The sequence below is a fragment of the Lucilia cuprina genome, chromosome 4 (genome assembly GCF_022045245.1).
Source record: "Lucilia cuprina isolate Lc7/37 chromosome 4, ASM2204524v1, whole genome shotgun sequence".
Lineage (NCBI taxonomy): Eukaryota > Metazoa > Arthropoda > Insecta > Diptera > Calliphoridae > Lucilia > Lucilia cuprina.
Genome location: NC_060952.1, coordinates 61,012,125 through 61,022,477, shown reverse-complemented (window position 1 = coordinate 61,022,477; position 10,353 = coordinate 61,012,125). Strand labels below are relative to the sequence as shown.

Sequence of the window (10,353 nt, the reverse complement as noted above, 5' to 3'; positions counted from 1 at the left end):
GTAGTAATCGAACCTGCACATGAGCAACATCATATGTACGGCAAATCTCTCGCGCATTATTAAAATATTTATTTTTGTAATAGGTATTTTATTATATTGCGACACTATGTGCTTTTGGTTAGTTATGTAGTTTGTCATATATTTTATCTGAAATACTTTAGATATTTGTAACAATTTGATTTTTAACTTTTTTATACTGAGGTATCAGACCTTGAATAAGTATTAGGAAAAACAGATAATTTGCTGTTGCGAATACCTGTCCAATTTTTATTTAAGTTTATTGGCAAGATAAATGTCTGGTTTGTCATATTGAAGTTTTGAATATTTTGATACCAGGATCTCTATAGACTGCTTTTTTTGCCTACATATTTTATTGTTTGAATCTATACTCAAATTTTTACACCTAATTCAATATTATTACCCGAAAAGAAAACACAGTTTAAAAATATTTAATTAACTTAAACTTAAAGTGAGAAAATATAAAGTATTATATTTTTTAGTACATGTATGAATTTTGTAATAATAATACGAATTACTTCTGTCTCTTTAAGTTACTATTGTAAATAGTTTAGAGTGCACAAACTTACATTCTCGATTAAAGAATTCTCTTGATATTCCAGCTTGTTCTTGTTGATATTAAAAAATTTTCTTGTTGAGTTCCATAGTACGTTGGACCTTAATATACTTTCACGATTGAATAATTGAAGTCTTTTATAAAATATTTCTATTTTAAAAAAATCCTTGTCTAAATTTATTTAAAAAAAACAAAATTTTTTTTAAATAATACTTAATTCTTCGTAAAGTTGTAAAATTAAATTGAATACTTTTGAATTATACAATTTATGTAGCTATTGGTCTAAATTTGGTTGAAAAAGTGGTGTATTTGGTTGAGGAGAAAAATAATTTCTTATATTTTAAATTTACTAAGGTTTTTGATTTTTTTGTTGCTTAGTTTTTGAGTCGTTTGTAAGTTTGATTAAACTAATTTGATTTGAAATGTCACTTTCGAGAACACCTCCTAATGAAGCTGCTGCTTCAACTTCCGTTTTACCTGTTAACGCAGAATTTGAATCTGTAGTTGTTTCAGAGTCGGAGACTAATTGTCAGATTTGTAATAATTTGATGGCAGAAAATGACGATTGTTTAAATATTACAAATTGCAATCATTCGTTTCACCGTTCGTGTATTGAATTTTATTTAACCAATAACACAGAATGTCCTATATGTAAACGTCCCTGTGAACTAGTAGATCTGAAGAAACTGAATCCTGTAAATAAACAAAATCCTACGTTAAAACAGATCACAGGAAAGCGAGGAAGAGGAGCAATGGCTAAACGATACAACACTCGTAGCCATGTTAGAAACCATTTTCAAGAGAGCCAACGTCCGTCACATGAATTCAATAATGTAGCTAATGACTCGGAGGAAGTTTTTACTCCAGGGCAAGTTAATCGTCCAAGTTTAGAAAATTCCCCAAACATTGAAAATCCTTCAAATGCTAGACTTTCTAGAAACGCAAGAGCTACTGTAGATTACGAAAAATTAAATCAAATGATTGAAAACAATCTCACTCGTTACTGACTAATTTAAACCTTCTTCCTAATGCTAATAGTCAACCGCATACCAGTCGTACTGAATATAGGTATGGAGAAACATCTGTTCAAAATTCGGCAAATAGGGTCAATACATCATCTGTCTCCCATTCTAATGTCACCAATTATAATATGGATAAATTAACTGCCATTATCTCTAGCTGGAATAAAAAATTTGACGGTTCTCCATCAGGTTTGAATGTAGAGGAATTTCTCTACAGAATTCGATCGTTAACATATGATAAAATACACTATGGTGAAGGGTATATAAGATTCAGCACAACCGAATATAGCACTCTTACTTTTTAAATACTTGAATGGTATAGCCATCTTCCTTTAGACCTTCTGGAAAGGAAAATAGGAAATTACAAGAATATATTTAAATGAGGAAGTGTAAAATAAACTTACCGTAACCCCCGTTAACCCCCTCTTGCCATTGAATCCATAATAATTTAATGACAGATATACATCTTTATTCAATAATCTATCTATTTTCGCATTTTAGTATTTTTAATGATTCGTCACAACACTTTCTCCCTGGATTATATTTGTTGTACCAGGCACTTAATTTTTCCGTTATGGACGAGGAGTTGGTCGATTGAGTTTCAAAGAATTTAGTATTTAAATCATCTTCACATTGAATGGTATCACCGGGATTGTTAATTTTATTATTAACACTTGTATTATTTTCATTCCCTTTTTTTCTATTGTCCTTTTTTTTCTTATTTACCAAACGCCTTAAATTACTGGCGTTCAATTTTTTGTTAAATATTTCCACCTTTTAAAAAACACGTCACTCCTAATACAAAACTTCTTTGAACATAAACATTAATTTTGTTTTCCATTTCTTTTATGTATAAAACAAAAAAGAAACGGTTCTTTATTTTTGTTTTTTTTTAATAAAAACAACATTAAAAAATCAGTTGATATGTTGGATTACGCATAGATTGCACTCTAAGTACTTAGATTGCTCGCTTAGAGTATCATACTCACGTCATCGCATATTATCTAAGTACTTTGTTTCGTTTACCGCTGGGTGGTTTAGAGTTCACAAACTTACATTATCAGTTAAAGAATTCGCTTGATATTCAAGCTTGTTTTTGTTGATATTCAAAAAGTTTCTTGTTGAGTTTCATAGTACTTTCACGATTGAATAATTGAAATCTTTTAAAAAAATATTTCTAAAATATCCTTATCTAAATTTATTAAAAAAAACAATTTTTTTTAATAATACTTAATACTTCGTATAATTCTAAAATTAAATTGAATACTTTTGAATTATTCAATTTATGTAGCTATTGGTCTAAATTTGGTCAAAAAAGTTGTGTATTTGGTTTAGGATAAAAGTAATTTTAAATTACTAAGATTTTTGTTTTTTTTTTGTTGTTTTTAGTTTTTGAGTCGTTTGTAACTTTGATTAAACTATTTTCATTTGAAATGTCACATTCGAGAACATCTCCTTATGAAGCTGCTGCTTCAGCTTCCGTTTTACCTATTAACGCAGAATTTAAATCTGTAGTTGTTTCCGAATCAGAGCCTAATTGTCAGATATGCAATAAATTGATTGCAGAAAATGACGATTATTTAAATATTATAAATTGCAATCATTCGTTTCACCGTTCGTGTATTGAATTTTATTTTTCCAATAATACAGAATGTCCTATATGTAAACGTCCCTGTGAACTAGTAGATCTGAAGAAACTGAATCCTGTAAATAAACAAAATCCTACGTTAAAACAGATCACAAGAAATCGATACAACACTCGTAGCCATGTTAGAAACCTTTTTCACGAGAGCCAGCGTTCGTCACATAAATTCAATAATGTAGCTAATGACTCTGAGGAAGTTTTTACTCCAGGGCAAGTCTAGAAAATTCCCCAAACCTTAAAAATTGTTTAAATGCTAGACTTTCTAGAAACGCTAGGGCTACTATAGATTACGATCAATTAAATCAAATGATTGAAAACAATCTCACTGACTAATTTAAACCTTTTTCCTAATGCTAATAGTCAACCGCATACCAGTCGTACTGAATATAGGCATGGAAGAACATCGGTTCAAAATTTGGCAAATAGGGTCAATATATCATCTGTCTCCCATTCTAATGTCACCAATTATAATATGGATAAATTAACTGCCATTATCTCTAGCTGGAATATAAAATTTGACGGTTCTCCATCAGGTTTGAATGTAGAGGAATTTCTCTACATAATTCGATAGTTAACTTATGATAATTTTAACGGAGATTTTACTCCTATCGTCAAAAACCTAAATGTCCTTTTTAATGGTAAGGCCAAGGATTGGTGTTGACGGTATCGAAAACATATTGAATCTTTTAATTGCAAAGAATTTTGTGAGGCCATTAAATGCCAATATCGCGACTTTAAATCCTCTTTCGACATAAAGGAAGAAATCAGGAATGGAAAGCAAAAAGTTTGTGAAACATTCGATGTTTTTTATGATTCCGTTTCATCTATTATAAATCGCTTGCCTTCAACTATGTCTGAGATGGAGTTAATCGAGATCCTGACTAGAAAGTTGAGGCCTGAAATCCGCCAAGATTTGCTTTATGCGCCAGTTCATTCCATTTCTTATTTGCGAAAACTGGTACAAATGAGAGAATCATTCCTGAATGACGAAAGTGTTAGAAAAAATTTGGATTATCGCCCTCTAAATCCTCAATTTTCTAAAAAACACATAGCGAAAGTAGATTATTTGGATAATGGAAAATTTTTAGAACTTCCTATCTCATCGACAATTACAGGACAAGGTTGTACTTTGCGGGAATTGTGACGAATCTGGTCACTTTTAGGACGATTGTCTCATGCAACGCACAGTGTTCTGCTACGGCTGTGGAGCTAAGAACACATACAAGCCACAATGCTCTAAATGTTCTTCGAGAATGATAAATTTTTCAAAAAACTCGAAAATAGTAGAAACAATGAAATCGAAGCACAGAATATTAGCAAAATAGATAATACTGAGAAACTGGTAACAAACAACGTAAATGTAGACAAAAGTATAAAAATATTGAAGAGGGAAAATGAAAATTTTGATTCAAACTATGAAAATTTGAACTGTAACAAATTAATTTTTCCAAAATTACTGTACCATATGAAGTGGCAAAACTATGCGTCGAAACGAATTTTTAATTCGCCTTCAATTTCCATGATTTCAAAACAAAAACCCAAACGAAATACCATTAGATTGCGATTATTTTACAATGAACTTAGGTTGTTTAGAAAGTTTTTGATCTCTGCTATAATTACCAACTCTGCAGATCAACGGTTCTATGCTAAGGTTTCATTCCTAAACTTTCAGGAGTATGGACTCCTGGATGCAGGAGCCAATATATCTTGTATAGGTGGTGAGCTTGCTAAGAAAAATTTTTCCAAATTACAAACATTTCATAAATGCCGTTCAGTAGTGAAAACTGCCGGTGGTCAGACTCAACATGTTATTGATTGTTTAACGGTTGAGATAGAATTTAGAAGTCAGAAACGTACAATTTATCTCTTTATTATCCCATCAATTACTCAGAATTTAATCCTTGGTATTGACTTTTGGAATGAATTCAATTTGATTCCGAATATAATTGAATCAGTAGATATAACAGATAAGTCTTTGCTATGTTATTGTCCTCCGTCTACTAATATTAATCATACGTCCAGTCTGTAGAAAATCTTAAATCTAATGCTACATTAGATGAACTCGATTTTCCCTTAACTCTTGCCCAACGCCAACAATTAAATGCTATGATAGCATTATTCCCCAATTTTGAAAAGCAAGGGTTAGGGAGAACCAGTCTAATTAGGCACGAGATCGACATTGGAGATTCCAAGCCGATCAAGCAGAGGTTTTATCCAGTTTCTCCCGCAGTGGAAAAACTGATGTTTGCAGAAATAGATAGGATGTTGACATTAGGGGTAATTGAACCTTCTCAATTCCCTTATAAAGTCCGTCTTTGCCTCGACGCAAGGAAGCTTAATTCCGTCACTGAAAAGGACGCTTATTCGTTGCCTCAATAGAAGGTATATTGCAAGACTTCCAAAGGCCAATATAATATCCAAATTGGATCTCCAGGAAGCTTATTGGCAAATCGGTCTAGCCGATAGTGCCAAGCCACTTACCGCGTTCACTGTACCATGCAGGCCCCTTTATCAATTTGTTATTATGCCATTCGGGCTCTGTAACGCCCCTTCAACTATGCGCCGCCTGATCGATAAGAAAGCCATTTGTCCATACTTGTTCGTGTATCAGAACAATTTCGAACAGCTACGTGATAGGCAATGGTGGCATCACTACAGGCCCTCAAAAAATTAGTGCTATAGTTAATTGGCCAACTCTTAAAACCATTAGACAAGTTAGAGGTTTCTTGGGTCTTGCAGGATGGTACCGGAGGTTCATCCAAAATTTTTCTAGTATAGTCTTTCCCATTACAGAAGTCTTAACAACAAAAAAGAAGTTTTACTGGTCTCCTGATACCCAGAAAGTGTTTGAAACTATAAAAAGTTAATTGACAACTGCCTCAGTTCTTATGAACCCAGATTTTTTAAAAAAAAATCTATCTTCACTATGATGGCAGTGATGTAGGTATAGGTGCAGTACTAGTACAGATGGATGAAGAAGGAAATGAGAAGCCTGTAGCTTTTATGAGTAAAAAATTAAACACTGCACATTGAAACTACAGTGTCACCGAACGTGAGTGCCTGGCAGCCATAAAGGCCATTACACGTTTCCGTTGCTATCTCTAGCTACAGGAATTCGAAATAATTACGGAACAATCGAGTCTCGTCTGGCTCATGAGGCAACCTGACTTTACAGGACGACTTGCTCGATGGGTTGCAGATAATTTATTTTATATTCTCACAGAACAATATAATGGAGAAGATAAGAAAAAAAGAGTTGGAAATTGTGGATTCCATATAAATTAAGAAATGATGTGATGAAAAGGGCTCACAATGACCCAATATCTGCTTACGGTGGAATGGCCAAAACCATTGAATTAGTTAGGCGACATTTTTATTGGCCGGGTTTAGTAAAGGACATTAGAGAATATGTAAAACAATGCGATGTATTTAAAAGTACAAAAGCTCCAAACTATAATCTAAAACCAGAAATGGGTAGATCGATGAGGTAATTCCACCGGAACTTCGACACTCGGTGTTTGGTTATCTAGATGACTTGATAATCGTTTCTGCCGACTTTGAAAGCCATTTGTCCTTGCTTGTTCGTGTATCAGAACAGTTTCGAAAAGCAAATCTAACACTAAATGTATCGAAAAGCAAGTTTTGCGTAATTCGGGTCCAGTACCTTGGCTACGTGATAGGCAATGGTGGCATCACTACAGACCCTCAAAAATTTAGCGCTATAGTTAATTGGCCAGTTCCTAAAACCATTAGGCAAGTTAGAGGTTTCTTGGGTCTTGCAGGATGGTACCGGAGGTTCATCCAAAATTTTTCTGGTATAGTCTTTCCCATTACAGAAGTCTTAACAAAAAAAAAGTTTTACTGGTCTCCTGATGCCCAGAAAGCGTTTGAAACTATAAAAAGTTTATTGACAACTGCCCCAGTTCTTATAAAACCTGATTTTTCGAAAAAATTCTATCTCCACTGTGATGCCAGTGACGTAGGTATAGGTGCAGTCCTAGTACAGATGGATGATGAAGGAAATGAGAGGCTTGTAGCTTTTATGAGTAAAAAATTAAACACTGCACAGAGAAACTACAGTGTCACCGAACGTGAGTGCCTGGCAGCCATAGAAGCCATTAAACGTTTCCGGTGCTAACTCGAGCTACAGGAATTCGAAATAATTACGGACCATTCGAGTCTTGTCTGGCTCATGAGGCAACCTGACCTTACCGGACGACTTGCTCGATGGGTGTTCAAACTACAGTCTTTCAAATTTAACATAAGCCATAGGAAAGGCAAGGATAATATCGTGCCGGATGCACTGTCACGGAGTTGTACTGAGGAGTTTTCTGCTCTCACTTTAGCACAACCAGAAGTGGATTTAACTTCGCCACATTTTCTAGATTCTGACTATATTCAGTTAAAGGAAAAAGTCATTAGTCAACAATCGCAATACCCAGACATTAAAGTTGCAGATAATTATCTTTATATTCGCACAGAACATTATAATGGAGAAGAGAACCAAGAACAAAAGAGTTGGAAATTGTGGATAAATTAAGAAAAGACGTGATAAAAAGGGCTCACGATGACCCAATATCTGCTCACGGTGGAATGGCCAAAACCATTGAATTAGTTAGGCGACATTTCTATTGGCCTGGTTTAGTAAAGGACATTAGAGAATATGTAAGACAATGCGATGTATGTAAAAGTACAAAAGCTCCAAACTATAGTCTTAAACCAGAAATGGGCAATCAATCACTATCACTGCGACCTTTTCAACGCCTTTACATTGATTTGTTTGGACCCTACCCTAGGAGTAAAACTGGCAACATCGGTTTATTAATAGTACTAGACCATTTAACGAAATTTCACTGGTTGTTTCCCATGCGAAAGTTTACCTCTGCAAATATCACAGACTATCTACAAAAACAAATCTTTCATGTCTATGGGGTACCGGAAACCATTATCAGCGACAATGGTTCCCAATTCCGAGCTTACGATTTTAATGCGTTTCTTACCAACTATGGAATAAATCATATTTATACTGCTGTTTACTCTCCGCAAAGTAATGCGTCGGAGAGGGTGAACAGATCCGTAATAGCCGGTATTCGTGCCTACTTAAAAAATGACCATAGGCTATGGGATGAGAACTTGTCAAAGATCAGTACATACAGTCGACACCATACCATGCACTGTTTGGTTTGGATATGGTCACCCATGGCAGTACATACAGTCTACTGAAAAATCTTAAACTGCTAGATGAACCCGCATATCACTTATTAAGAGACGATAGTCTCAACTTGATTCGTATTGATCTGAGGAAACATATTCGGGAAGCATATGACACTAATCGCAAACAATACAACCTTCGAGCTAGGCCCCAAAGTTTTCAAATAGGTCAAGAAATATTTCGTCGTAGCTTTGCTCAGAGTAGTAGTGAACAACATTTTAATGCCAAATTATCTCCTTTATTTATAAAGTGTCGAATAAAAGAAAAACTCAGCAAACACTACTACCTTATTGAAGATTTGCAAGGAAAAGTCGTAGGGACATACCATGCCAAGGACCTCCGAATACAAACCTTCTTTTTTCTATATAATAATTTTATGAAATCATAATTATTACATAGTTTTGTAATGATCGGTTTCATTTTAAGCTCTGCAATTTACTTCTGTTTCAATTTGCTTATATTTGATCCCATATACATATATATATATATTTTTTCAAGTTTGTTGTACGAGATATCAACATGATGTTAAAATGTTTTTTGGGTCTACTTCTGATTACTTATTTACACATAAACAACATTTCAATTGCAACACACATGCAATCAAGCTTTTGTGTATACAATGTTTATAAACATTTTTTACTCATTATCACTAATACCATAATGAAGTTCACGACTAATGAGGGCAAAAGCTATTTGGTAAACTTAATTAAATGTGAGAACTTTTAAAAAGTGAGAAAGTAAAGTAGCAAAATATTAAAGTTTAGTAAATGACGTAAAGTCATGTCATTGCCAAACCCAATGGTCATTTTACTTTTTTTTGTCTCTATCGTCATCTTAACAAACTTCTTAGACAATTTTACTCGGTTGTCATTACATCGTCATTTATATAAAGTTTCATGCTGCCTCAAACCCAAAGACTCGGCCATTTTAACATTGGTTCTACACCCAGAAGTTTCTTCGGAAGCCAAATCGCCAAAATTTTCTTTAATTAAGTTAAAGTGCATAAAATTCTTAAAATTTTGAAACCAAGTGTTACAAATTTAAAAGCCTTAAGTGATATACAAACTAATTAAAGTTAATAAATATTACAAGTTAAAGATTATTTTTCCTAATCCTGAGCAAACAAGATCTTATAAAGAGCAAACCCAAACCAGTTAAACGGCCCATGTGATCTGAAAAAATTACATTTCCATATAAATTAGTAAAGGTAAATATCTTGATTTCATAAGTGCGTCTGTATTGTACAATTAAGACATCTCGTTCTGCACATGTTACAGAACCAGTTAAGCAAATCTTCCCTGAAGTCTCAGCAAGAAAACCGATGTATGGATATAATCCACACCTAATCAGAAAAATTCGGAAAGCAGATATACAAAACCTCAAAAAAAAATCTGCATATGCATACCTACTTAAATTTCATAATTTCAAAATTCCTATTATCCTAAAAAAAATAAATTTACTAGTAAGTGAACTAATAATACCGCCTAGATTGTGTTGATCAATATCAGTTACGCAATATATTTTTAATAATTTGTTAATTTGTTTTTTCTCTTTTCGTTTTTTTTCTTTTTGCACGAGAACAAGAATTAAACAAAATACAAAATCGAAAACAAACAAAAATCTACAACATAATAAAACAATTGATTATTAATAATCATTAAATTATTCTTTTTTTTACATATTGTAACCAACAAACAAAAATCATTGGCAAATAATTTAGTATTTTTTTCTAAGTATTAAAAATGTCCATGAATTGTAGTAAGATAAATCCTAAATATTTCTAAAAATTCTTTATACAGTAGTTTTCCGATTTAACGACCATTCAATTCTACGAACATCGCATTTAACGAACTAGCTAATTTTTCCTATTGACTACCTTAAATAACGAACAAAACTTGTT

General features: G+C 33.2%; 2 protein-coding genes across 3 annotated transcripts in view; both read left to right on the top strand.

Annotated features, from left to right (window-relative positions):
- LOC111689226 (synaptosomal-associated protein 25) overlaps positions 1–10,353 on the top strand; it is a 648,407-nt gene that overhangs the window by 17,173 nt on the left and 620,881 nt on the right. The gene's annotated exons all lie outside the window — the stretch shown is intronic.
- LOC124419232 (RING-H2 finger protein ATL58-like) lies at positions 997–1,581 on the top strand. Its single transcript, XM_046947852.1, has one exon. It carries the CDS (start codon positions 997–999, stop codon positions 1,579–1,581), a length of 585 nt encoding a protein of 194 aa, XP_046803808.1.

Excerpts from the sequence above, each read along its gene's own strand:
- LOC124419232 (XM_046947852.1), top strand. The coding sequence starts at position 997 with ATGTCACTTTCGAGAACACCTCCTAATGAAGCTGCTGCTTCAACTTCC.